Genomic DNA, 25,119 nt, shown 5'->3' with positions numbered 1-25,119 from the left:
GAAGAATACAGAACTGTACAAAAAAGATCTTCATGACCCAGATAATCATGATTGTGTGATCACTCACCTAGAGCCAGACATCTTGGAATGTGAAGTCAAGTGGGCCTTAGGAAGCATCACTACCAACAAAGCTAGTGGAGGTGATGGAATTCCAGTTGAGCTATCTCAAATCCTAAAATATAATGCTGTGAAGTGCTGCATTCAATATGCCAGCAAATTTGGAAAACTCAGAAGTGGCCACAGGACTGGAAAAGGTCAGTTTTCATTCCAATCCCAAAGAAAGGCAATGCCAAAGAATTTTCAAACTACCGCACAATTGCACTCATCTCACGTGCTAGTAAAGTAATGCTCAAAATTCTCCAAGCCAGGCTTCAGCAGTATGTGAACCGTGAACTTCCAGATGTTCAGGCTAGATTTAGAAAAGTCAGAGGAACCAGAGATCAAATTGCCAACATCCGTTGGATCATTGAAAAAGCAAGAGTTCCAGAAAAATATCTACTTCTGCTTTATCGACTATGCCAAAGCCTTTGACTGTGTGGATCACAACAAACTGTGGAAAATTCTTTAAGAGTTGGGAATACCAGACCACCTGACCTGCCTCTTGAGAAATCTGTATGCAGGTCAAGAAGCAACAGTTAGAACTGGACATGGAAGAACAAAACTGGTTCCAAATCGGGAAAGGAGTATGTCAAGGCTGTATATTGTCACCCTGCTTATTTAACTTCAGTGCAGAGTACATCATGAGAATCACTGGGATGGATGAAGCACAAGCTAGAATCAGGACTGCTGGGAGAAATATCAATAACCTCAGATATGCAGATGACACCACCCTTAAAGCAGAAAGTGAAGAAGAACTAAAGAGCCTCTTGATGAAAGTGAAAGAGAAGAGTGAAAAAGCTCAACATTGAGAAAACAAAGATCATGGCATCTGGTCCCATTACTTCTTGGCAAACAGATGGGGAAACAGTGAAAACAGTGAGAGACTTTATTTTTTTTGGCTCCAAAATCACTGCAGATGGTGACTGCAGCCATGAAATTAAAAGACACTTACTCCTTGGAAGAAAAGCTATTGACCAACCTAGACAGCATATTAAAAAGCAGAGGCATTACTTTGCCAACAAAGATTCATCTAGTCAAAGCTGTGGTTTTTTCTAGTAGTCATGTATGGATGTGAGAGTTGGACTGTGAAGAAAGTTGAGCACTGAAGAATTAATGCTTTTGAACTGTGGTGTTGGAGAAGACTCTTGAGAGTCCCTTGGACTGCCTAAAGGAAATCAGTCCATCCTAAAGGAAATCAGTCCTGAATATTCATTGGAAGGACTGATGCAGAAGCTGAAACTCCAATACTTTGGCCACCTGATGCGAAGAACTGACTTATTGGAAAAGACCCTGATGCTGGGGAAGATTGAAAGCAGGAGGAGAAGGGGTCAGCAGAGGATGAGATGGTTGGATGGCATCAACGACTCAATGGACATGAGTTTGAGTAAACTCTGGGAGTTGGTGATGGACAAGGAGGCCTGGCATGCTGCAGTCCATGGGGTCACAGAGCTGGACACGACTGAGCGACTGAACTGAAATGAACAACAGCAGCATCACATGCTTTACAACCAAGAATTACGTCCAGGATGAATGTAATCATCAAATAGGATTTGATTATTACTCACCCAGTGGAAAACAAGCACATGCACATGGTAAGTTACACCTGCTACAGTGGAAGGCAGTCTGGCAAGGGAAACTCTGGGCTGTCGCTAACCCCGTGCTAACTCTGACAGGACTTGGGGCAGGTTCAGTCCCCTGTGGAGACCGTCTCTAATGTGTAAGCACCGGATGGATGGGCACCTCTTCCAGTGCTGAAGTGCTGTGTCCCTTTCATTAGTAACTGTTCCCCAAACCTGAGGACTGCATCGACCACGTGGCTGGTTGGCTGGTTCGGCTGTGCTGGGTCTTCACTGCTGCTCAGGCTGCTCTCTAGTTGTGGCGAGCAGGGACTACTCTCCAGCCGCGGTGGGCAGGCTTCCCGCTGTGGCGGCTTCTCTTGTGCAGCAGGGCGCTCGGGCACACGGGCTTCAGTAGCTGTTCACATGGGCTCAGCAGCTGTGGTGCCCGGGGTTTATGGCACAAGCTCAGTACTTGTGGCATACGGGCTTAGTTGCTGTGTGGCATGTGAGATCTTTCCAGACCAGGGATCAAACCCGTGTCTCCTGCATCGGCAGGAGGATTCTTTACCACGGAGCCACCAGGGAAGCCCCTGAAATTCTACGTTCTTTTATAAAAGAAGAAAAAGAAAGGAAAACCATGAAGTAACCCATACATTATATTCTGTATTCATTTGTTTCCATTAGGTTTTATTTCCTCACTTATAATCACAGATCTTTGAAGAAAAACTTACAGCATAATAGATACTACTTCCTGAATGCCAATTTGTGCTAGCTTCTGTGTTAGGGGCTCAACAATTATTGTCTCATTTACTACATGTGACAGTCCTGATAGGTAGGTAGATATTATATCCATTTTGCAGGTAAGGATGCTGAGGTTTAAAGAAGTTAAATGACTTTCCCAAGTTACTTACCTACAAATGGTGTACTCAGGATTCAAACCTAGTTCTGACTCCAAATCCCTTTTTCCTCCCCATTTTCTCATGCCTCCTTAGTGTACTAACTGAGAAAACTTCACAGGATGGTTAGAATACTAGAAGATGTAGAAGGCTGATGCTGTAAAGGAAAGGTCTCAAAAAAAGGGCGCGTTTGCCTGGTTCTCACATCAAATACTAAAATATATTCTAGAAGATCAATGACTAAATAGCTAAAAATTAAACCAGGGTTTTACTAGAAGAAAACATGGATAATTTGTTTAATATATATCAGAGAAGGAAAGATATAATACAAAGCCCAAAAGCTAAAAAGGAAAAACAAATGTGACTATGTAGCACATTTTAAACTTCAGTTTGGCAAGAAGTAGAAGACAAGGAAAAAGTTTAAATATTTAAAATACAATAATAAATAATACAAATACAAAACTAGTAAGAATATTTGCAATAGTTATCTGAGATGAAGAACTAATATTCTTTTTTTAACATTCTTAATATACAGATAAATTTTTTAAAGTGTAAACTATCCAAACAATGAAAAAAAAGGCAAAATAAATGAGCAAGCATTTTATACAAAAAGAAATTTAAATAACCAACGAACATATGAAAAGATGTTTAACCTCATAAGTGAAGATATATAAAATTTAAAAATATAATTGTTTACCTGTCAGAATAACCACGGTCAAATGTTGGGGTATGAGCAGTTTTTACAAGAGTGTGAGGAAGTGGCCAATCATGCATTTTTTGTGAGAGTTTATATTTTTGGAGACAACCTGGCAATAGCTATCAGAATGTAACCCTATTACCCTTTATCCTTCTGTTTATGACAGCAAAATAGTAAAGCAACCTAAGCACCCAACAACTGTGCCCTGGTAAGATCAATTGTCTTACACTGACTAATAGAACCTGCCACAGCTGTTAAGAAGAATGAGATAACGTATAAGAATATGCGAATTAAAAATACTCTGGGGACTAAGAGATACAAACTACTATGTATAAAGTGGATAAGCAAGGAAGATAAATTGTATCGCACGGGGAAATACAGTCATTATTTTATAATAACTTTAAGTGGAGTATAATTTATGAAAATATTGGATCACTATGCAGTACCCCTGAAACTAATATAATATTGTCAGTCAACTATACTTCAATGTAAAAAATATATAACTTCAACATATCTCCAAGATATGTTAGTAAGTGGAAGAAAACCAACTATAAAGCAACATATAAAATATTATCTTTTGTGTAAAATTATTTATAATTGTATGAACCTGCTTATGTTCATAACAGAAATAATTGGTAGTGGATACAAGAAGCCATCAATATGGTACCTTTGGCAAGGATAATAAGAGGTAGGGGAAGCGTTCTATAAAAAATAAAATTTTTTAATTTTATTTTTAAAAATAAAATTTTTATATTGCTTTAATTTTCCTGTATGTGCATTATGAACATACAGTTGTCCCTCAGTTGTTCCAGGGACAGTCCTCATCCCCAAACCGGACAGATACCAAAATCTACAAACGATCAAGTCCTTTATTTAAAATCGTAGAGTAATTGCATATAATCTATTCACATCCTCCCATATACTTTAAATTATCTCTAGATTACTTATGAAACCTAATACAATGTAAATAGTTGCCAGGTATGTAGCAAATTCAAGTTTTGCTCTTTGGAACTTTCTGGAAATTTTTAAAAATATTTTCAATCTGAGGTGAGTTGAATTGGCCAGTGCACAACCCACAGATATGAAGGGCTGACTGTAAAATATTAATTATATATTTTATTTCAATATATTATCTGTGCAATGAGATTATGGCCTGTTTGTGTTTTCTTCATTATCAGTTTCTATTTGTTTGGTAAATACATATTTTTTAAATGTACAAGAGCAAACTAAAAGAAACAAATAATGCATATACTTTTTAGCTTAGAAAGTGTATTTCCAAGTGTTTATCCTTTGGAAACACCTTCCTAAGTGCAAAAAGTGAGACACAGACTTAGCCACACCAGTAGGGATCCTACTAAAAAATTACTGGTACATCCACACCATTGCATACAGGCTCCCACTTAAACGTAAGACAACATGAAACGATATGGGTGATGTCCAAGATATATTGTTAAATGAAAAACTAAACAAAAACAAGTTATAGAATTATATATTTAATATGATCCTGTCCATTTAAACAGAAAGTCAATAATGTATTAAAACATAGACAAAACCAAATAGAGATAAACCCACATACTTGCACATGCATATAGCAGATTTCTAAAAAGCATACACAAGAAGCTGCTAACAGTTGCTACCTCTGGGAGTGAAAACGGTGAGAGGACTTTTCACTTTTCTTTTTATACCTTTCTAAAGCATAAGACTTCATTACCATGATCATGTATTATTTTTTAATAAAAAGTTAACCCTAGTTGTTTGCAAAAGAAGAGATTTGGCCCTTGAAGCTTGTGCATTCCACTTCCTGTAGGTAGGAGCCAAGATCAGATTACTTTTTCTGTCTCTCCCGGCTCTCTGAGTTATACTTCTGACTCATCAATGCCTGGACAGTCTCTGAAATGAAGGTCATTATGTAAGGATTAAATCTGAAATTTTATGGTTCAGAGAGGCTTGAGCCTCACAGTCCCTTCCTCCTGAAGCAGGTGAGAATTGAGGCTCAGAGGAGTGATAATGACTGTCCGTCAGCTAGAGGAGAATGGTCCAGCCAGGCCTAGTCTCACTCAATACACTTCCCAGTGTAACCGCATCATTGATGCTCTCAGTAAGCACAGAGAGCCGATCAATGCTTTCGCCAGAATAGAAAACCAGGCAATTTATAAAAGTGAGTAAGGAAACTTTAACAAAGTTATTTATGAGAAGCCCAGCATGTGAGATTAAAGATTACAGGTGTTCCAGGCCTGATAGAGAAACACAGTGGCCACTCCCAGTCGTGACCCCTTCATCGTCGAGGAAGACTGATGAGAAGTGAAAACATTCTCTATTCTATGTGTAGATGGGCTGAGCAGTTCTTTTATTCTTCTTCATGGTCCCTAGCCATCTTCCCTATAAGTTAAAGGAAACAGAATTTTAATATCAGCTGGGTAGGTTAGAAAACTGGACTTTCTGTGTGTTCAGTTGAAGAAGAAAAGCTTCTTAGGGGCTTGTCTTGTTCACCTTTGTTCCCCATCCTCCGTCCCCCTATCGGGGCAGTCACAGAGCCCTGACGTTGGAAAGCACTTAGTAATTATACTGTGTTGGCTTAGACTGAATTGATTCAAGAAAGATTTAAGCTTCTGCCTCTCATTAAATTTGACTTGAGGGATTTTTTTTTCCCCTCTCAGCAGAGTTTTGTGCTTATTTTTCAAATGCTCTGTTTCTCTTTTGGCATGGGTCCCAAAATGGGAGTTAGTAAGAGCAACATAAACTCCCGGAATTCTCTATTTCATTTTGTTACAATTCATTCTGGGATCATACGTAAGAAATGGGGCAGTCGAGTTTATTTTGGAACAAGGCTCAGAGCTGTCTAACCAGGCTCAGGATGACAGGTTGAGGCATATAACCAAAAGGGGGGATTTGGCAGGCAGCCAGCCCCATTCCACACAGTGTCCCCCAGAATCTCATATGAATATATTATTCTGTCAGCACATACTTGTCTACATATATTACATGTGTCTTTCTTTATTATCCCATTTTCCTTCTAATTTTGAAGGCTCCTATCTATCCCAGAAACCCACAAAACTCATAGAAACATATTAAATGCACACACTAACATCTTAATGGATTTGGGTGGACAAAACTTTCAACCCACTCAGACCATGGCACACATGCCCTGGGTAGAATTTCACATCTCTGCTAACTAAAGTTATCAACAGCATGAAATTTGATAAGTTAGCATTCCAATGCCTGGGTAGGACATGAAGGGTTTTGAGGCAGGTAACATCATCTTAAACAGCCTCTCTGGGGAAATTTTTCCCTCTGTCTACCTGGGTTGGGAAGATCCCCTGGAGTAGGAAATGACAACCTGCCCTAGTGATCTATCCTGGAAAATACGGTGGACAGAGGAGCCTGGCGGGCTACTGTCCATGGGGTTGCAAAGAGTCAGACACGACTGAGCAACTGGGCACACATCAGAATAACATGCCTTACGAAGTACCAAAATTCTCTGGCTTCCTCTCTTTCAGGTGAACGGCATTGACCTTCGTGGAGCATCCCATGAACAGGCTGCTGCAGCACTGAAGGGGGCTGGACAGACGGTGACGATTATAGCGCAATATCAACCTGAAGGTCAGTGAGAACTCAATCGTAGAATGTTCTGATTCGTTTCTGTGTGAATGGGTGACCACATTTCTGATCACTGATATTAACTAGTTACTACCAACAAGATTTTTACAAACAGTCTATGGTGAAAAATCGGTGGTTCCTGTCCAAAGAACATGAGGTTTTGTTACTCTTAATCTTCCAAGGAAAAAAATCTAATAGTTATAAAGGCCTGTTTGCAAATACAAATTCAAACAAATAACAACTAGCATCAACTTTATTTCATTTACAGTCTTACCTGGTATACACTTTTGGTCAGCAATGGATACTATAAAAACAATTAAGATTTAGGAAGCAAGGGGAGAGATCTTATCTATAGAAATAGACCATGATCAGTAGACCATTTTCTCTTCTGTGGCAATGACTTATTTTTATTAACACTAACATGGTTTTTGGATGTCCTTGATGTGGAATTTTATTTTATTTAATTTTTGCCTTTTCTGCCATACTTTCCCTTGTTTTGGAATACATCACTATAAACCCTGAGACTTGGTGAGATATCTTGAGTTGAATTAGCCAACTAAGACTTGATAAAATATTCTAAATTGGATTAGCAAACCCTGTTTTTTTAAATTTGTTTCAGCATCTGTTTCTGTGATCAGAATGAGGCTCAGTGAGACAACTGGGATGTTACCCATTGTGGAGTTGATTTCTTAGCAAATTACCAAATATATATATATATATATATATTTCACTTTTGTTAAGGAAATATAGTTACATATATCACTGTGGACTAGACTTTGAACAGAAAAACAGAGGAATATGGTTCTGTCTTCAAGAAACGTAGTTAACTGTTTTTGGTTCATGTGGCTAGCAGAGAGGAGAATTTAACAGGTGAATGTGAAAGTACAAGGTGCATTCAAGAAAGAGCCTTTGTGCATGTGGGTATGAAGAGGCTTATTTGGCCTTTTCAAATGATTATTTCTTAGCATCAGTTTTTCTATTGATGTTTGGAAGAGGTTTGTGTCTTTCCTGTGAATCTTAGATTTTACCATTAATGGTGGCCAACCACATGTTTTACAAGAGAATAAAGAAAACTGCCATTATGCATTTCGATACGTTACTTTCACTTTGCCTGACTTTAGAATTTCCAGTTAAGTTATACTCCCCCTGCCCCCAAAAAAGAGTATCGATTGCTTTCTTCTATTGGCCTAGCACAGATATGGCCAGAGAGCCACCTGGGAAGAGGGGATTTGTGTTCGTCAAAGATGGAAGATAACATCACCAAGGAAACATGTTCTTTTTAGACAGTTTTGAGAAGTTTTTCTACTTCTTAAAATTTAGTTGATATGTCTTCTAATAGGAATAAAGCTTCCCTGGTAGCTCAGAGGTTGAAGCGTCTGCCTCCAATGTGGGAGACCTGGGTTTGATCCCTGGGTCCGGAAGATCCCCTGGAGAAGGAAATGGCAACCCACTCCAGTATTCTTGCCTGGAGAATCCCATGGACGGAGGAGCCTGGTGGGCTACAGTCCACGGGGTCACAAAGAGTCGGACACGACTGAGCGACTTCACCTACCTTAATAGGAATAAACAACTCCAAAGTAAAACAGCTCCATTTTACAACAGAAAATGAAAAGCTCTGGGTTAACACAATTTGATGAACAAATTCTACTTCACATAGATTAAGAACTTGTTCGTGAGATTCTTCATTTTACTGATAGCTGTTTTCTTTGTCTCAAACCGTATGATCTGACACAAGACATAAATATCCGTGAAAATTTTCATCTCAATCCTTCAGATTGATAAAACAGTCCAAACTATAGTTACACCAATTAGAAACTCTTGATGGTGAAGACAGACATTCAAATAACCTTGAACAGAATGATTCCAAGCTTTAAAAGTTACAGTAAAGAATAAGCATGTCCTGGTTCTATCAGCATAAATCTTCATCCTAAGCTTCCTTACAGCTTTGTTTCCTTTAAGCAATAAACTCACTTCGGATACTGTGCTGTACTTTATCAAGATGCCTGTTCAAAACATGTCCTATAAATCACATAAATCGATTTTTAAAGTGCTTCTAAAGAAATCTGCAAATAACAGCAAGAAGCTTAGTATTTCAAAATGCCAAAGTACAAATCGAATTCACAGAATGACTTGCCTATTTTAATAGTCTAACTGCATTCCAATTTGTCACGGCTTTAAATCAGTTGGAAATGTGGTAATGCAACAATAAGCAATCATTTTTTCTCCCTTTGCAAATTTAATGGGTAACTGAACCTTAATTTAACTATTTTTTGAAATGGAAAACTGACTGGATTGTTGTTCAGGTCAGTTAGGGACATCTAAATTATACAACATATTTAAGAAATAACTGAAAAGAATATGCCATGAGATTCCATTAGGAAATTCTCACCAAGTCCCCTTCATTTGCATCAGTATTGCAGGTGTCCATGGTAAGACTGATTTTATTGATATCTCTTGTGATACAGTCAAGAATCAGGCTTTCAGGGAATATGTTTTTCACTTACATTCAAATCATTTTATCAGGAAAATTCTAGATGCCTTGCTAAATATTAGTAGATATTCAGAAAATTCCACTTTTACCCACATTCCAGTTCTTTGTTTTTAAGGAAATTTTTTTTTTATCTTATTCAGGAGAAAAAAAAACTTAGATACATTTAATAGAGATCAGTTCCTGATGACAGATGACTAAAGCTGCATTATCATGGTACCATCTCTGAGAATTATGGGATGTCACAGGAGTAAGCCTGCAGGAGCCAGAACAGCACAAGAGTGCTTCACGAAAACGGGGAAATGGAAACGGACTTTGAGAAAACGGGTGGGAGTTCTATTCCAGAGGGCAGGGAGAAAAAATACCCACCTATGACTGTGAGATCAAAGGGTTGCAGACACCAAAACCTGCATTTTGTTTGTAGATAAATTTTTCAGTACTGTACATGCAATGGGTATTTCTTCCAAGTTGTTGAACTAATGAAGCAAAGTTTGCCCTTTTCAGTACTTGAGTTTTCACTTAACAGTAATTGAAGGTTGAAGGGATTCATCTTTACTACTTTTATTTTTTCATTTTTGCTTCAAAGCAGAAAATGTGCTAGACAAGTGTGTTATGCAAAATATAAAACCATTTCCAACTGCGTATTTCATAGTACTTAGCACAGTTTTTGAAATAATGATAAATAACTTATAATTATCATAACATAACAATAAATGTCTTCCTTGGCAAGTTTCACTGCACAGGGTAAGGCCCAAGTTGTTATACTTACTTTTGCTTAAAATGAGCTTGGTCCCAGTTGTGTGAATTACTCTATCCATAGTCAATATTATTCAATGTCTAGTTCTAGGTGGTAGAATTAAAGCCAAATTTAAAGAGTCACATACAACATTTTCTTCTGGTGGTATATGACTGTGATTCATTTCTACCACCTTTCTTTTTATCCAATTTGTATCACATGCTTGCTTTGAAATTAGCATGTATTACCTTAATAATAATAATCCTTTTTTTAAAGGATCATGTATCTGATACTTCAGAAAAAATTTTACTTAAGCAATATGAGAAATTAATTCTCATAAAAATTTGTTACCTATATACAATTAACGAAATTACTCCAACATTACTTGGAAAAAAAGAAACATAATGCCCCCTACCACCCTACACACACACAGACACACACACACATTTCCTTACCCTTCTCTGTCATCTTCCTCATTGGTTTCAAAATCACCATGCTAAACGATATCACCCCAAGATGCCCGTACCCAACTCCTCGCCCTTGACAATATGATCCCAGCCAATCTCCATGCCTTCTTCCCTCACTACCACTGACCAGCATCATCCTTTTTCACTGTCCCTCTGCTTCACGGGACTGCTCCATGTCCCTGACCTAGGTCCTGGACTGTAATGTTTATGGGCCTTTGCTCCGGCGGGTTTCTCTGCCTGGAATTCCCTTTTCTCCTCTCCAACCGGTAGTATTCCTGCTCATCTTGAAGGCCCTCAGATGCCAGTTCCACTACAAAGCCATCTTTAGTCTGGTGAATCAATGTTTATTTCTCTGAGCTCTTGTTGATTTTCTCTTTCTCTGAGTTCCCTAGACTTACATTCAGACACCTGGTATGTCCCTTGCGGAATTTGCATGTTCCTCCACTCAAAGGAGCTTCTGGAGGGCAATGAACCTTCTACCACTCATTGTATCTCCCATGTTAATATGCTCAATATGAATTTGACTATGCTTTATTAAAGAGTTATCAAATGTGTCTCTACTTGTTTTAGAAGTATAATATATCTTTAGTGTGTTGGAAAATATTAATAACAGATGTTTAAGAAATACTTCCAGAGTGAATATTGAATGAATTTCCTATGGCTTTTGATATGATGCAGCAATGGTAAATGAATCCTTAGGTTGGACATTTCGTGTTGATGCTGTTTTTAGGTGGTGCTTTTTGTTAGCAACCCGAGTGGATAAACTCCCTTTATCCTGTACTGCAGAAAATCTACATCTGTTGGTCTATAATATAGAACAAAGAAAAGATAATTAAGCGCTCACATTTTTTAGAGCTTGGTAACACAACTTTAATACCATTGATGAATAAAAGAGGCATTGATTACAACCTAATTATACATTTGTCATAAAGAGTCTAATATAGCATTCCCCTGGGTCAGATTGGGGCAAACCTTTATAGCATTTATTGTCTTCCCGCTGATATAATAGCACCTATCTTTAGTGTGAGGTTACTGACTGAGGTTCAAATAATAAACCACCAGATATTCACTAGGAGAATCAAATGAATATAAATTGTTGGATAAAGCCCAAAGTGGAGACAATTAATTGCTAAGCTCTTCCCATGAAAGCCACCAATATCCCCTTGTCTTTAATTTGGCTATTCAGAGCATTGCTGGGGACATTACAAGGGCTTCAGAACAGCCTGAAAGGAAGGAGGAAGTCAATGGTGGTGCCGACCAGTGAGCAGGGACTTCAGGAGCCAGTAGCCTGGTTTCCTCAACCTTTTATTCTTTAACAGGATAATCTGAGCTCCTAAAGGAAAATCCCAAAGAACAGAGTTGATTATTGCCTGGACACTCATAAATGTGGTCTGGTTTATGGGACTGTGGCAGAGTGGCCATATTCACTCAGTTAATAGATTTTTTTTTTTTTTTTTGCTGAACACTGACTGTGCCTCAGTCAATATTCTTGGAAAATGATATATCAGTGAGCCAAAGTGGCCTTTTCAAATAAACATAAAATTTTTCAGAAGCTGATAAGTAATATAAATAAATAGAAAGAAGAGTAAGGCTGATAGTGACAGAGAAATATATGGTGGGCAGGGAAGGTCTTCTTGCTATTAAGGTATTACAGCAGAGACTAAAAGAAGTGATGAAATGAGCCATGTAGGAAGCTGCGGGAAGAAAGGAGTTATTTTTGAGTCTTGGTCTACCAAATATGATCTGTGAACCAGCAGCGTAGATAGAAACGGAGAGCTTGTTAGGAAGGCACAGTCTTGAGTCGCAACCCAAGCTAACTAAATCAGAATCTGCGTTTTATCAAGATCCACAGGTTATTAGTGTACATACACTAAGCTTTGAGAAGCACTGCTCTAGAATACCTGGAGACTCTGCAAAAATTGCCACTTGACACTACTGGGAGGCACTCCTACCAGGAGTACGGGCGAGGCCACATAAGGAGACATCACAAGGTGTGGTTACTGACATGCGTCCCTCAATGGTCAGTCATATCTCAGTGGTTTTACTAGAAACAGAGCAAGCTTCAGGGGGTGTAAGAAGTTCATGTATCACCTCTATTTTGCCTATCCTTCCCTTCTAAATACAGATTATCAACCTAGTTTCTGAATCTTGCTATAACTCCTCCGCCAGTGGCACAGTGAACCTGTTCAGGCTTCATTCTCTTGCCTCGTGGCCTCTCCTGCCAAGTGAGTTAAAGAAGCACTGAGTCAGGAAAAGGGAAGATTGAATCCCATCCTGATGGCTTGATGAACCATCTTCAGCCATCACTGTAAATTTTCTTTGAGTAACTTACTATTTTAAAAATAGAAATTAATTTAAAGACTCTTTTTTACTTCTTTTAAATTATGTAGCTCATGCAGGGTGGGGCAGGGAAGTATATATTCCTTTTTAGCATGAAGTGAAACTCTGATCTTCAAAGTAACCACTCTGAATTAAGTCATCAAGCTTAAACCAGAATTGGAGACTATAGTGCATTTCTCTGTAGGATCAAACATATGATGAAAGCTTGAAATTAATAGGCAGTTTAACCTTGGAGGACTATCAGCAACTTCTAAACGTTAAGGCTCTCAGAAAGGAGAGTATTTGCAACATTCAAGAAGCTTACTTGCAGTGTAAGCTACGTTTCTTTATTTAAACCAATGTCTATGTAGATTTATGCATATGAATGAGCAGCTGTGGCATATCAAAATATTTTCTCAGTGCAAATAACTGCATCTTAAATGCCCAGGCAAGATTCATAAGGTCCAGCTGTGGGTCTTGATCAGAAATTGCACCAGCATCATTAGGAAAACTTCCAGATGAGCTTTAGAGTGAAAATTATCATGTGGGATTCTTGACTTCAACGAGGCCAGTATTCTGATACCAGCCCTAACTCCAGCTGTGTGACCTTGTGGTAGTTATTAATCTTTATCTCAGTTTTCTTACCTATAAAAAGGAAAAGTTAGGATGGATAAGGTATTTATCAGAATAACTCTCCAGTTAGTACATTCTAGATTTTTTTTTTTAATGACCTTGGGTGATATAGAAGCATAAATTCCATTACTTGAACATTTTGTCACTAACATAAACCTTTTTCCTTTACATTTTTTGCATGATTTAAGAAGAAATGAATGCACAGTCTAGCTAACTTGATGCATTCTGTGTGGTTTAACCAGAATCCTTGAGAAACAGAAATAAAGAGTTGGAGGAATCCTTTAATACTATCTTGTCCAGTTTCTTCGTTTCACAAGTAGGGGAGCTGAAGCTTAGTCAGCCTCTAGATAAGAAAGCAGTTCAATATCATAAAAGCTGTCATAGCTACTAAGGCTGAGCAGCTAGTAAATTCCTTAATTCTTTTAATCTCTATAATAGCTCATGAGGACAGATGGCTTAAATAGTCCAAGAAATCATCCGATAAGCCATTATGATCAAAAGGACATAAAGGAATTAAAAAAAAATTCTCATGGCCTCTCAGGGATTTCTCATGTACACAACTTTCCTTTCCTTTCTAGTTTACTATTGATAATTGCTATTGTTCATGTATCACAGTTAAACTATGTGTGTATATGTGTGTGTGTGTGCATGTGTTTAAAAGTATAAACAATTATTGTTAATTTAAAAAATAACCACCAATTTGGAAATATTGATAGTTCAATAAATAGATCAACTATATTATGATTTTCCTCTTTCTCATCCTAAATTCTTCCTGGAGCTCCCTTTATCCATCCATCCATCTTTCCATCATTCATCAGTTCATCTTTAGTGATTGTTGCCACATATCCAATTTCTCCAAGTATGTTACATGAAATCTATTTTAGTTAATCTGGTTGGTATGTTCTAATTTTTACCAAAATATTAGGAAATAAAACTTTATATGACTCTAGAATCTATGCTTCTTAGCCATGTCTCTCCCTTCAACTCTTTCTCATATACATATACATCCACTAATGTATACTACCACCTCCTGCAAGTGGAAATCTCCCAGGATGTTTCCTCAATGCATCCTTTTTCTAGCCTTCTCCTAGTTGCTTTTGTTTTCTGCTCAGCCTTCATCTAACACATAGGACTATAAAATATGACCAAAAAGATGATTCCTGGAAATTGAGTCTGCAGATTCAATAGAAGGTTCTCTCCAGATACTTTAATGATTAGCAACGCTGAATCCCTCTCTCTTGTTCATACCCCAGTTTGGACCTAGAGAAATGTAATGACAACAAAGGGAGATACCATTTCCTACTCTTAAAAAACCCTCTTGACCTCATTCTCTATCCTGGGAATACAGTATCCCAAAATCATTTCAAAGGGATTAAAAATATTTACAAAGATAATTATATGTCATGCCTACTCCCACTGCATCATCCCTCTTCCCATCTCCATAGCAACTCTCATTCCATAATTAAATATGTCAATCCTTGTATATATTATCTGTATAATGATTTTATATGATTTTGCAGATCCCTTGGCATCTGGTAACAAAGCATTCACTCCCTAGTACTGAAAGAGACTAAGTATATCCTTCTGCTGGAGACATTTTGACAACCCAGAAACATCTCTAAGATCCTTATTCATCTTTAGAAACATCCAGCTCGAATACATAGAAATGAAGAGTCTTAATCCCATTCTTCAGTATACAAATAATGCAACGTACACATAGGTCATTGTTAGATAACCCTCCCATTTGCTAAGGAATTTCAGGATGTTAGATAACTGTCTCCCCAGAGATGAAAAGAAGAATATAAACCAAGACAGATTTAAAATACTTACTAACTTAACTCCATCAAAATGAAGAATATAAATCAAAACAGATTTAAAATACCTCCTAACTTAACTCAGTATTCTGGGTTCCCATCTAGTCCACCACCACATCTTTTGGACTATCCCCTTATTTAAGCCAGTCCTCAAATGTAAAAATACAACTTTCTTCTCCTTTCCCTGACTCTGCAGCCAATACTTCATTGACCACATTTAAGCCACATCACTCTTCTGAACATTGATTCTCTTGCTTGTTAATTAAGATGGTTAGAGAGATTACTTTTAAGACTCTTTCCAGCTGACATTCTGTAAAAGTTAGTTTACTGTGTCTTCTAATTAAAACTTGTCATCTAAGAATAATAATTACAAGCAGGTAATTTCTAAATGTTCTCTTATTCCCCATATTTTAAAACACGGATATTCTGCTTTCATCCATTTGTGGGAAGGGGAAAGATCTGTATCTATGGAAATTTCTCTTTCTGTGTTTAATAGGATTTGAACCCTCCAATAATATTTTAAGTGTAATTCAAGTGGGAGCACTTACTGCTTGTGGGGGCTTTCAAGATGAACAACTTATTGTGCGTGGTCTCTTTGTTTATAGACTCATTGTAGCCTAAATCTTGTCCACTCAATAAATTAAATTGTAATTACCAAGCCTACAAACAGATTTATTGAGGTTTAAATAAAGTAATATGAAAAAAAATCAATTTCGGGAAATCAAGTGCACAGAAACCTGAAATAGGATGGCTTAAATTCTTAGAATTGCAAATAATAGCAACTTCAGCATGGAACAAAAACAAGCCTAGGAAATACAAAGTATACATCTTTAATATGCTCTATAGGTTCCTAATCCAAGTAGGATTCCTGGTAGACTCATTGACTAAGTCTGTAGAAGGCAAAAGTATCCAAACTGTGCTTTGGTTCAAAATAATCTTCTCTTATTCCCTCTTTGCGTTTCCTCATATTCATGTTTCCACTGCTAAGGATAATTTGCTTCCTTAATAAAGAACTGCTGATGCATTACAAAAATTAAGGAATAACAAAACAAAAATTCATTATCCAGTTTTTATTCAGCTAATGTTTATTAAATGCTTCTGATGAGTGATATGCTGCCCTGAATGCTAGAGCTAGAATGATGAGCAAAACAGACATGGCCCTTTCCCTAATATACCCACAGAGGCCAAGTAAAATCACCCTAGTGATTATATTACTGTTATATTAGCTTATTATACAAGCTAATAAGGTGGTCACTTTAGAAAAAGAGAAGAACTTGGATCTAGACTCTCAGAGTCTAGAAACTCAAGTATATCCTTAGAGTACAGTGCGTGTGTGCATACTAAGTCCCTTCAGTTGTATCTGACTCTTTGTGACCCTGTGGACCATACCCCTCCAGGCTCCTCTATCCATGGGATTCTCAGGCAAGAATACTGGAGTAAGTTTCCATGCCCTCCTCCCAGGATTTTCCTGACCCAGGATCGAACCCGCCTCTCTTATGTCCCCTGCAATGGCAGAGAATTTCTTGACAACTAGCACCACCTGGGAAGCCCTAGAGTACACTAAGCCAGATCAAACCCAGACAAACAAAAAATGAGAGAGAGGGTTAAGAAGGAAGCATCTCCCCCAAATAATATTTTCTTTACTCTCAAGGATGAGTAGCTATGAATTTGTCAAAGCAGAGCGAGGAAGGAGTTATAAGGAAGAGGACGGAAGGTGTGCAAGTCACCTCTGGAAAGGAGACGGTGGTGCGATGGAAGGACTGAAAGCAAGTTGGAGAAAATGGGAGAAACTCCGTGCACAAGAGGATGGAAGCAGGGACAGGGGTGGGCACAGATCACGAAGGACTGGGTTAAGTATTTGGTTCTTTCTTCTGGAAACAGCAGTGTTGAAAGGTTTTAAGCTAGAGGTTGGCAGAATCAGATTTGCTTTTCAAAAGGATGAATCTGGCTGCTGAATAGAGACCAACCAGAGAGCTCGAAGGGGCTGGGGAAGGACCAGTTGAAAAGCATTCACCAAGGGGGTGGGATCAGCTGAAGAACAGGTGGAGAGAACTAGGCAGACTGGGGGTAAAGTAAGTGACAAAACCAACTGACATGCATAAGGGCTTACTAAAATACATGAATGCATCCTTTTGTCAAAATATGGCAAAGCATTTTTTTCCTACAATTTGCTTTTTTCACGAAATAATACTATACATATATTTAAGACATATTTTCTATAAGTAGCTAAAGTACTTACTCATTCCATGTTTTTATAGCTGCAAAGAATTCTGCTGTAGAGAGTGTCATGATTTTTTTGACCAGTCCCATATTGGCGGGCATTTGAGCATTTTAGCCTTTTGATATCACAAACAATGTAGCAGTGCAAATCCTCTACTTTTTTGTTTCAGTTGGCTTAGCAGTGGGAACGCATTTTTGACTGGTTACAAGATGAGGAAACCCCTCAAGATAAAGCATATTCCATTCATTGTTATATCCCTGGTCCCTAGCACAGTGCCTAGCTCATAGCAGGCATTTAATAAATATAGACCAAACAGAAAAATTAATGATGCCAGTGAATTAATGTATCTATTTTACAAAAACTGTTCACTTTTAAATTTCAACTAAAGTATAAGAAAATATTGATGAGAGGAAAAGGAAGATGACTGCAAGAAAGAGAATGATTAAAGCTAGCCTATATGGAGCACTCACTATATACGTGTGTGTGTATGTATGTGTGTATGTGGGTGTGTGTTCAATCACTCAGTGGTGTCCAAATCTTTGTGACCCCATGGACTGTAGCTCACCAGACTCCTCTGTCCATGAGATTTTCCTGGGAAGAATACTGGAGTGGGTTGCCATTTCCTCCTCCAAGGTATCTTCACCATCCAGGGATTGAACCCACGTCTCCTGCACTTCCTGCATTACAGGCGGATTCTTTACCATTGAGCCACTGAGGAAACCAAAAATCTCTGTATATGTTAACGTATTTAAACTTCTCAAGAACCTATGAGATCATTTCTATCACCTTTTCCATTTACTCCTTTACAACTGAGGAAGCAGAAACCCAGAAAGCACGAGTGGTTCTCCCAAGGTCAGACAGCTAACCAGTAGAGTAAAACCAAGATTAAGTCTCAGAAAGACTCCAGAGCAACCACTGCACTAGACTGCTTGTCATAGGAGAGAGGAAGAGGAGCCAGATTCACATGGTGACAAGAGGGTCGGAGAGAAAAGCCGCAAGGGACGGAAGGAACATGGAGAATCCAAAGAAGGGAAAGTGCCATATACCCAGGAAGGAACATGGAGAATCCAAAGAAGGGAAAGTGCCATACACCCAGAGAGAGAAGGGAGAAAGGAAGAGAGGAGAAAAGGATACGCCAGATGGGGGAACAGAGATGGAGTGTTCAGGTCAGGCAGGGCCCACAGACGGGTGGGATTGTGAAGTTTAGAAACCAGATGTGATTGAGAACAGACAAGCAGGACTGTCTTGGAATAGACCCTGGCCAGGGAGTAGATGCAGGATTGGAAAAAAAAGAAAATTACTCTTTTTTTTTTTTTTTAAATTTGTTGTTGCTCTTTTCAGGCTATTGGAGATTTGGGCCTGTGGTTCAGTTCTAACAATATCTGTGGCCCCAAACTGGCATAAAGGCAGGCAGAGGGCTCACCACTTACTACCTGTGAGGACTTATGTGACTGACAACCTTTCTCAGCCTGGAGTTCTTCACCTATTACAAAGCAACGATCATATTTACTTCCCAGAGTTGCTGGATGTGGAATATCTAGAATGGAGACGACTGTCATAAATGACAGCTAAGATCACAGCCCTCAACAACAGGCTCGTTATGGTAGACACTGTGCCCATCTGCTCTAACCAGAGCTTGGCACTGTGCTTAGAGTTATCCCTAAGAGGACCAGAGCCTCCCAGAAAATGGGAAGCATTAGTGATTAAGAGTTTCTACTGAGAAATCAAATAGATAGGGTTCAAATTCTAACTCTACCATCAGCAGCTGTGTGCTCTTGGACAACTTAATTTACCTCTCGGAATATCATTCTTTATCTGTAAAACGGGGATTCACACCCATGACACAGGATGATTTTGAGAATTAAGGGACCCAAAGCATGTAAAATGCTAAGCACAGTTCCTGACAGATAGCACATCTTCAATAAGTGCTAACTCTCATTATTATTACAAATATCAGAAAGCCTGTGATGTGGTTTTTATGTGGAGAGAAAAGCAAACCTAGAGGGGAAAGGAACTTGAGAAAACTCATAGGAAACTGTAGAGACAAGCTTTTTGAGAGATTTCTTCAAGTAATAGAACCGATGTGGAAATAAACGGGAGTGTCCAAATGCTCTCTGAAGACTCCTAGCGTCCAGTGAAGGAATTGCAGGAGCAGGGGTCAGGGACTATGGGAGGAGACAGCGGAGTCCTGGCCTCACTCCCATTTCAACTAGAGCAGCTTTCTTTGTTCTTCATGTTTGGTCTTGGACACATAAAGGATTATGCCACCAAAAAACAGTTTTAAGCTGTTTTAGCAGAAGGTGAGAACGGCTGTTTAAATTAAGGTGCATATGTTTGTGTGGTTAGAACCAAAAACAGCTGTAAGTTCAGTTAATTTTCCACCGGAATGTAAACTCCATGAAAGCATCAAGTTGTATCTGTTTTAACCACTGCTGCATCCTCAAGGCCTAGAACCATGCCTGGCACACAGTAGGAGGTCAAGAAATATTTATAGGATAAATGAATGAACTAAACAAATGTTCACACCTTGTAGTTACTCTTGAACCTCAGGTGGCAGAGCAAATTCATCCCCACTGAAAAGCATTTTAGCAGAGTTAACTAAAGTTCCCAAATATTGATTTTGCTTGCTGAAAAAGTAGTCGATCTTTGAGAGTCACTTATGTGTTCCCTATATTGATTCTGGCATCATTGCTGACCAGGCTGCCAAAATCAGATACTTTCGGTTTTACTTTCTTTGCTTGTTGTGTGAAAACAAAAAAATTAAACAAACCAAATACTTTTTTCCCAGTGAACTGAATGGTAACTTTGTACCTTTCTGTAAGTCTTGGAAACATTGAATAAAATCTAAAATATTAGCTAGCACAAGTATGAGACTTCACAGTTTTTCATCTGATACACAGAGCTCCAAGAGGTGAATTGAAAAGTGACATTATCATCATTCTAATTCATGGATAAGGAAAGTGACGGGCAGGGAAGTAATGTGACTGGTCCAAGGTCATGCGAGTAAGTGCTGTGGGTTGAACTTGCACCCAGATCCCCTGACTGTATTTCTTGTGCTTCATGGCAGTGGCGTGCAGGCTCAGTTGTGTCCAACTCTTTGTGACCCCGTGAACTGTAGCCCACCAGGCTCCTCTGTCCTTGGAATTTTCCAGGCAAGAATACTGGAGTGGGTTGCCATTTCCTTCTCCAGGAGATCTTCCCGACCCAGGGATCAAAATTTCATCTCCAGCACTGGATTCTTACCAGGGGAATTCTTTACCAATGGTGCCACCTGGGAAGTCCCTTGTGCTTCACACTGTTCTTCAAATGTTCTTTAGCATTATGCTATGCTAAGTCACTTCAGTCGTGTCCGACTCTGCGTGACCCCACAGACGAGCAGCCCTCCAGGCTCCCCCGTCCCTGGGATTCTCCAGGCAAGAACACTGGAGCATTATACTGTTTCATAATTCTTTTATCACAATAAGGACAGTTGAATCAATCTAGAATGATCAGGCTAGGCTTTCCATAAGTTTGCCAAATAAACATATTTGGGGAAAACTTATTTATATGTTTTTAGTGAGTGAATGTTCGATTGATGATGAATGGTGTATCATTTTAAGTTTATTTTTCAACGGTAGTATAATTACATGAGTTCAAAAATCAAAATAAAATAAAATTTAAACGTATAAGCTGAGAAGTCTTGTTTCCATTTCGTCTCCATCGACCTCATTTCCTTTTGCCCTTACAGGCAGCCATGTAATTAATGAGGAACTTATCCAAGTGTAAATTGAAACTGAGAGCAGAGAGGAATAGCAGTAAGTCTTATCTGCAGTGTTTTAAAGGAGGAAAATAATGTTTAATAGGAGAATGCTTAACAGTCTAGAGAATCAATGAATTAAAAATTCATTGATTTTTTATTCTTAGTTGGGTTACCATTTACCTCTGCTCCTCATACATTAGACATTTTTCTCATCAGAAATACTTTTATAAATGTTACATTTTCTTTCAATGTGACTATCATAATATTAATATACAGTGTACATTGCCAGGGGATCATAATTTCTAAAAGAAACCTTCATGCAATTGTTCTTCATTAAGTGGTATGGTTTTTTCCTGGAAAAATATGGAACACTTAATATTCTCAAATGGGGTCATTGGAGTCCAAAGGGATCTTAAATCAGGATTAAAATCAATCCATGCTCTTGGAAATATGTACAAGAGTTACCTAGTTTCATATAATAGACATTTTCATATAAAGGTATTTAATAATCTCTACTATGGGATAGTGAATATATAAATTCCTCTGTTTAAGGTCACTCAGAAGAGTCTTTATAAGTGATTGATTTTTTGTAATATAAATAATCACAACCTATCTTATCCAAATTTTTAATATTTTTATTTTCTTTTAGATGCTTAAATTTCTTAAAAATAGGTATCATTCATTGTGGAAGACTCTTCTAGGAAGCAAAAGGAGGAATGCTAAGAGTTTCAGTGATAATTCTCAGCTATTGTGACTTAACAGTGAGCAGCAAAAACACAAAGAACATTTTTAAAGAAACACAATTACCCATAAAATTGCAGACAAATAGTTGCTTTGAGTAACTATTAGTGAAAAATAATGAAAGTAGAGTGTCTACACAATCATTATCAAAACACAGTCCAAAGAAATAAAGATGTGAAGATGGTGGGGTTGGGAGGAGGGTAGCAGGGAAGACATGATGATAAAATAATGAGAAAATCAAATGTTCTCAACCTGGATAGTTCTATTTACAGTTAGGGACACATTTCCCCCTCTTTCTAGTAGATTCAACAGAAAACATTTTTAACAGTCTTCTGATAAATGCATATTTCATCTTCTAATTGGAAGCAAGGAAAGTAGATTTTTCTTGTTAATCTTTTATTTGGTCATTTGTGGTTGTTGGTGACATTGAAATATTATACAATGCATTATTGTAGGATTTTTCCCTCCAAGCTGTTACATTTCTCACAACTTGTGTTTCCTCATTGAAATTCTATCTTTGTCTTTCCTAATTATAAACCCCAAAAAAGAAAATTACAGAGAGCTTGAGATGATAGAACAACATAGATGCAATATAATATCTGAATATAAAATACAATCTATTTATTTTATAAAATGAGAGTTGGTTTTTAGAATAAAACTTAAATTCACATATTGACCCTTATATGTTTTCATCTTCTGTGACTCGGCAATTATTACTCTCTCTGCCCAGAATTTCCTTCTTACTTTTTCTACTTGACATATTCTTTTTCTTCTGAAAAGTGAGCTACAGATCATCACCTCCAGGAAGGCTTCCTGGCTTTCACTCCATCCCTGATAGAGTAACACTGCTTCCTACATGCTCTCTCAGTTTCCTGTACTGCTGCATTTCTCTCTCAGTCTTGCAGTTTGTGTAAAGCACTGTCCAGTCTGTCTATAGACTATAAACTTCATGGTAAAAGAGAGATACCACAGTCGGTAGTGAACAAGGTTTCAATAAATGACTGAATCAATCAATGAAGATCTGAGTGCTGGTGATTTTTTTAAGCCCAAGCATCTTGGAAATGGGTTGGACCCTGCGGAGAAGCTGATGCTGGCTCTAAAGATAATAATAAGAATAACAGTTGTGAATTTCTGATTTTATCACCATGAATTGCCCACCTATTAAGAAGTGAACCAGTTTCAAGAATTTTAAAAAAAAAATCACAAATGAACATGGAGAGAGTAGGTTATCACTGTGGCTAGCATGTCTCAATATTTACATATTAACCATTTCATCTTCACAAACACTGTTACGTTATTATCTCTTTTACATGTGCGAGGGAATAAAATCTCAGAGAATTTACACAATTAAGTGGCAGAAGCAGAAGTCCAATAGTGGTCTCCCTTATCCTAAGAGGGGCCAACAGAGTTCAACTATCACACTTTGTGTCCTCACCTATTCCTCACTTTTTTTTTTATTCCTCACTTCTTTAGAAAGGAAAAAAGTCCATGATCACACAACTAATATAGGCATGTTTGTACATTTGATAGCACTTCTCTTCAAAGCCTTATTAAACATGCAAGGTCTTAAAATCTGCAAAGCTACATTGTACTAAGTCCTGGGGCTTTAGAACTCCCCTTTGCTCTAAGAGGGCACTTTCCTTAAATCTGGCAAGATGTTGCTTAATAAAATGCACACCAAGTGTCTGAGCAATTGAAGGAAGAGAGTAGTGATTATGCTTTAAAACTGGATATAAAAAGAAAGCAGATTACCACTGAAGTGAGGATTTCTGCATGTCATTTGGTTTAAATGGAACTATGATTAGGAAGAGAAAAAAGACATTGGAAAGGTCATGAAAAGAAAAATAGTAGCAATTTTGAATTTCAACTTAATGGATAAAATCTAGGGCATCACAAATGGAAATACTTTCTAAAGCTCTCAATACTAAAGCATTTAACCTAAAAATATAGATGCCATAGGAAATTATATCTAACCTCCAAGGGGCAACATATTAGGTTGATAATTAATGAATTCTATTTGACTAAAATGACATCAAATATATATAAATATGTTGCTAAGATAATGAACAGCTGAACTTTAGGCAGCAGCAAAACAAAGACATATGAAAGAAAAAAATTATCAGAATCAGAAAAAAACCTGAGAAGGATGAATTTTATTGTCAGAAAATATATATTATCATTCTAGTCACAAACATGAGATTACAGACATGAGTTTAATTACTGAACTGCTGGAAACTCAATATTTGGAAGAAAATAAAACTTCTTATAAAGAGAAACAGAAAGATGTTTGAGGACAGAGCAGAAGTCAAAGACAGTGCTTCTGATACTTTCTAGCTTCATGACTTCGAGAAAATTACTAAGCCTCTCTCATTTTCTCATCTGTGAAAAGGAGTTGGTAATATCTTCTTCATAAGGTAGTTTTGATGAGCAAGTCATAATCAGAACTCCTGAGACTTCCCCAGTGATTCAGTGGTTAAAGAATCCACCTGCCAATACAGGGGACACGGGTTCAATCCCTGATCCAGGAAGGTCCCACATGCCGAAGGGCAATTAAGCCAGTGTGCTACGACCACTGAGCCGGTGAGCTGCAACTGTGAAGACCCAGCACAGCCAAAAAATAAATTAAAAAAAATTTTTTTAAAGAATCTAATCTTAATAGCAAAAAAACCTCCTGGCTCTTAGAAAGTGCTCAGTAAAAGCTAAGATAACGAAAGGAAATGTTACAAAGTGCTTATAATGCCAAACACTATTCTAAGTGCTTTACATACATGTAACCCATAAAGCAAGTCCTTGAGATAGAGGCTATGATTGCCCCCATTTTAGAGATAAAGAAACTAAGGCACAGGAAGGCTAAATAACTTGTTTGAGATCACACAGCAGGGTAGTGCTGGAGCTCCAGTGTCCCTGTTCTTAACCATCACAGCATGCTATTATTACATACTCATACTAAGATGATAGCCTGCTTCAATTTCTCTATAACACTACATATACTTATCTCTCTCTCTTTTTTTTTTTTTTTTGCTAATGGTCTTCCTTCTCCTATCTGAAAATAAGTTCCATGAGAGGAAGAGTTTAGACTGCTTTATTTATCTTCAGTACCTAGAATACTGTTA

General features: G+C 37.9%; 1 protein-coding gene across 11 annotated transcripts in view; it reads left to right on the top strand.

Annotated features, from left to right (window-relative positions):
- Window positions 1–25,119, top strand: part of DLG2 (discs large MAGUK scaffold protein 2) — a 1,427,929-nt gene that overhangs the window by 1,076,614 nt on the left and 326,196 nt on the right. For all 11 annotated transcript variants that reach the window (XM_068976931.1, XM_068976935.1, XM_068976933.1 and 8 more), the window contains one exon: window positions 6,749–6,851. In XM_068976931.1, coding sequence (XP_068833032.1) covers window positions 6,749–6,851 — 103 coding nt within the window. The remainder of the gene's footprint in view (window positions 1–6,748; window positions 6,852–25,119) is intronic.

Source organism: Capricornis sumatraensis, chromosome 8, assembly GCF_032405125.1.
Source record: "Capricornis sumatraensis isolate serow.1 chromosome 8, serow.2, whole genome shotgun sequence".
Classification (NCBI taxonomy): domain Eukaryota; kingdom Metazoa; phylum Chordata; class Mammalia; order Artiodactyla; family Bovidae; genus Capricornis; species Capricornis sumatraensis.
This window is presented reverse-complemented; position numbering and strand designations above follow the sequence as displayed.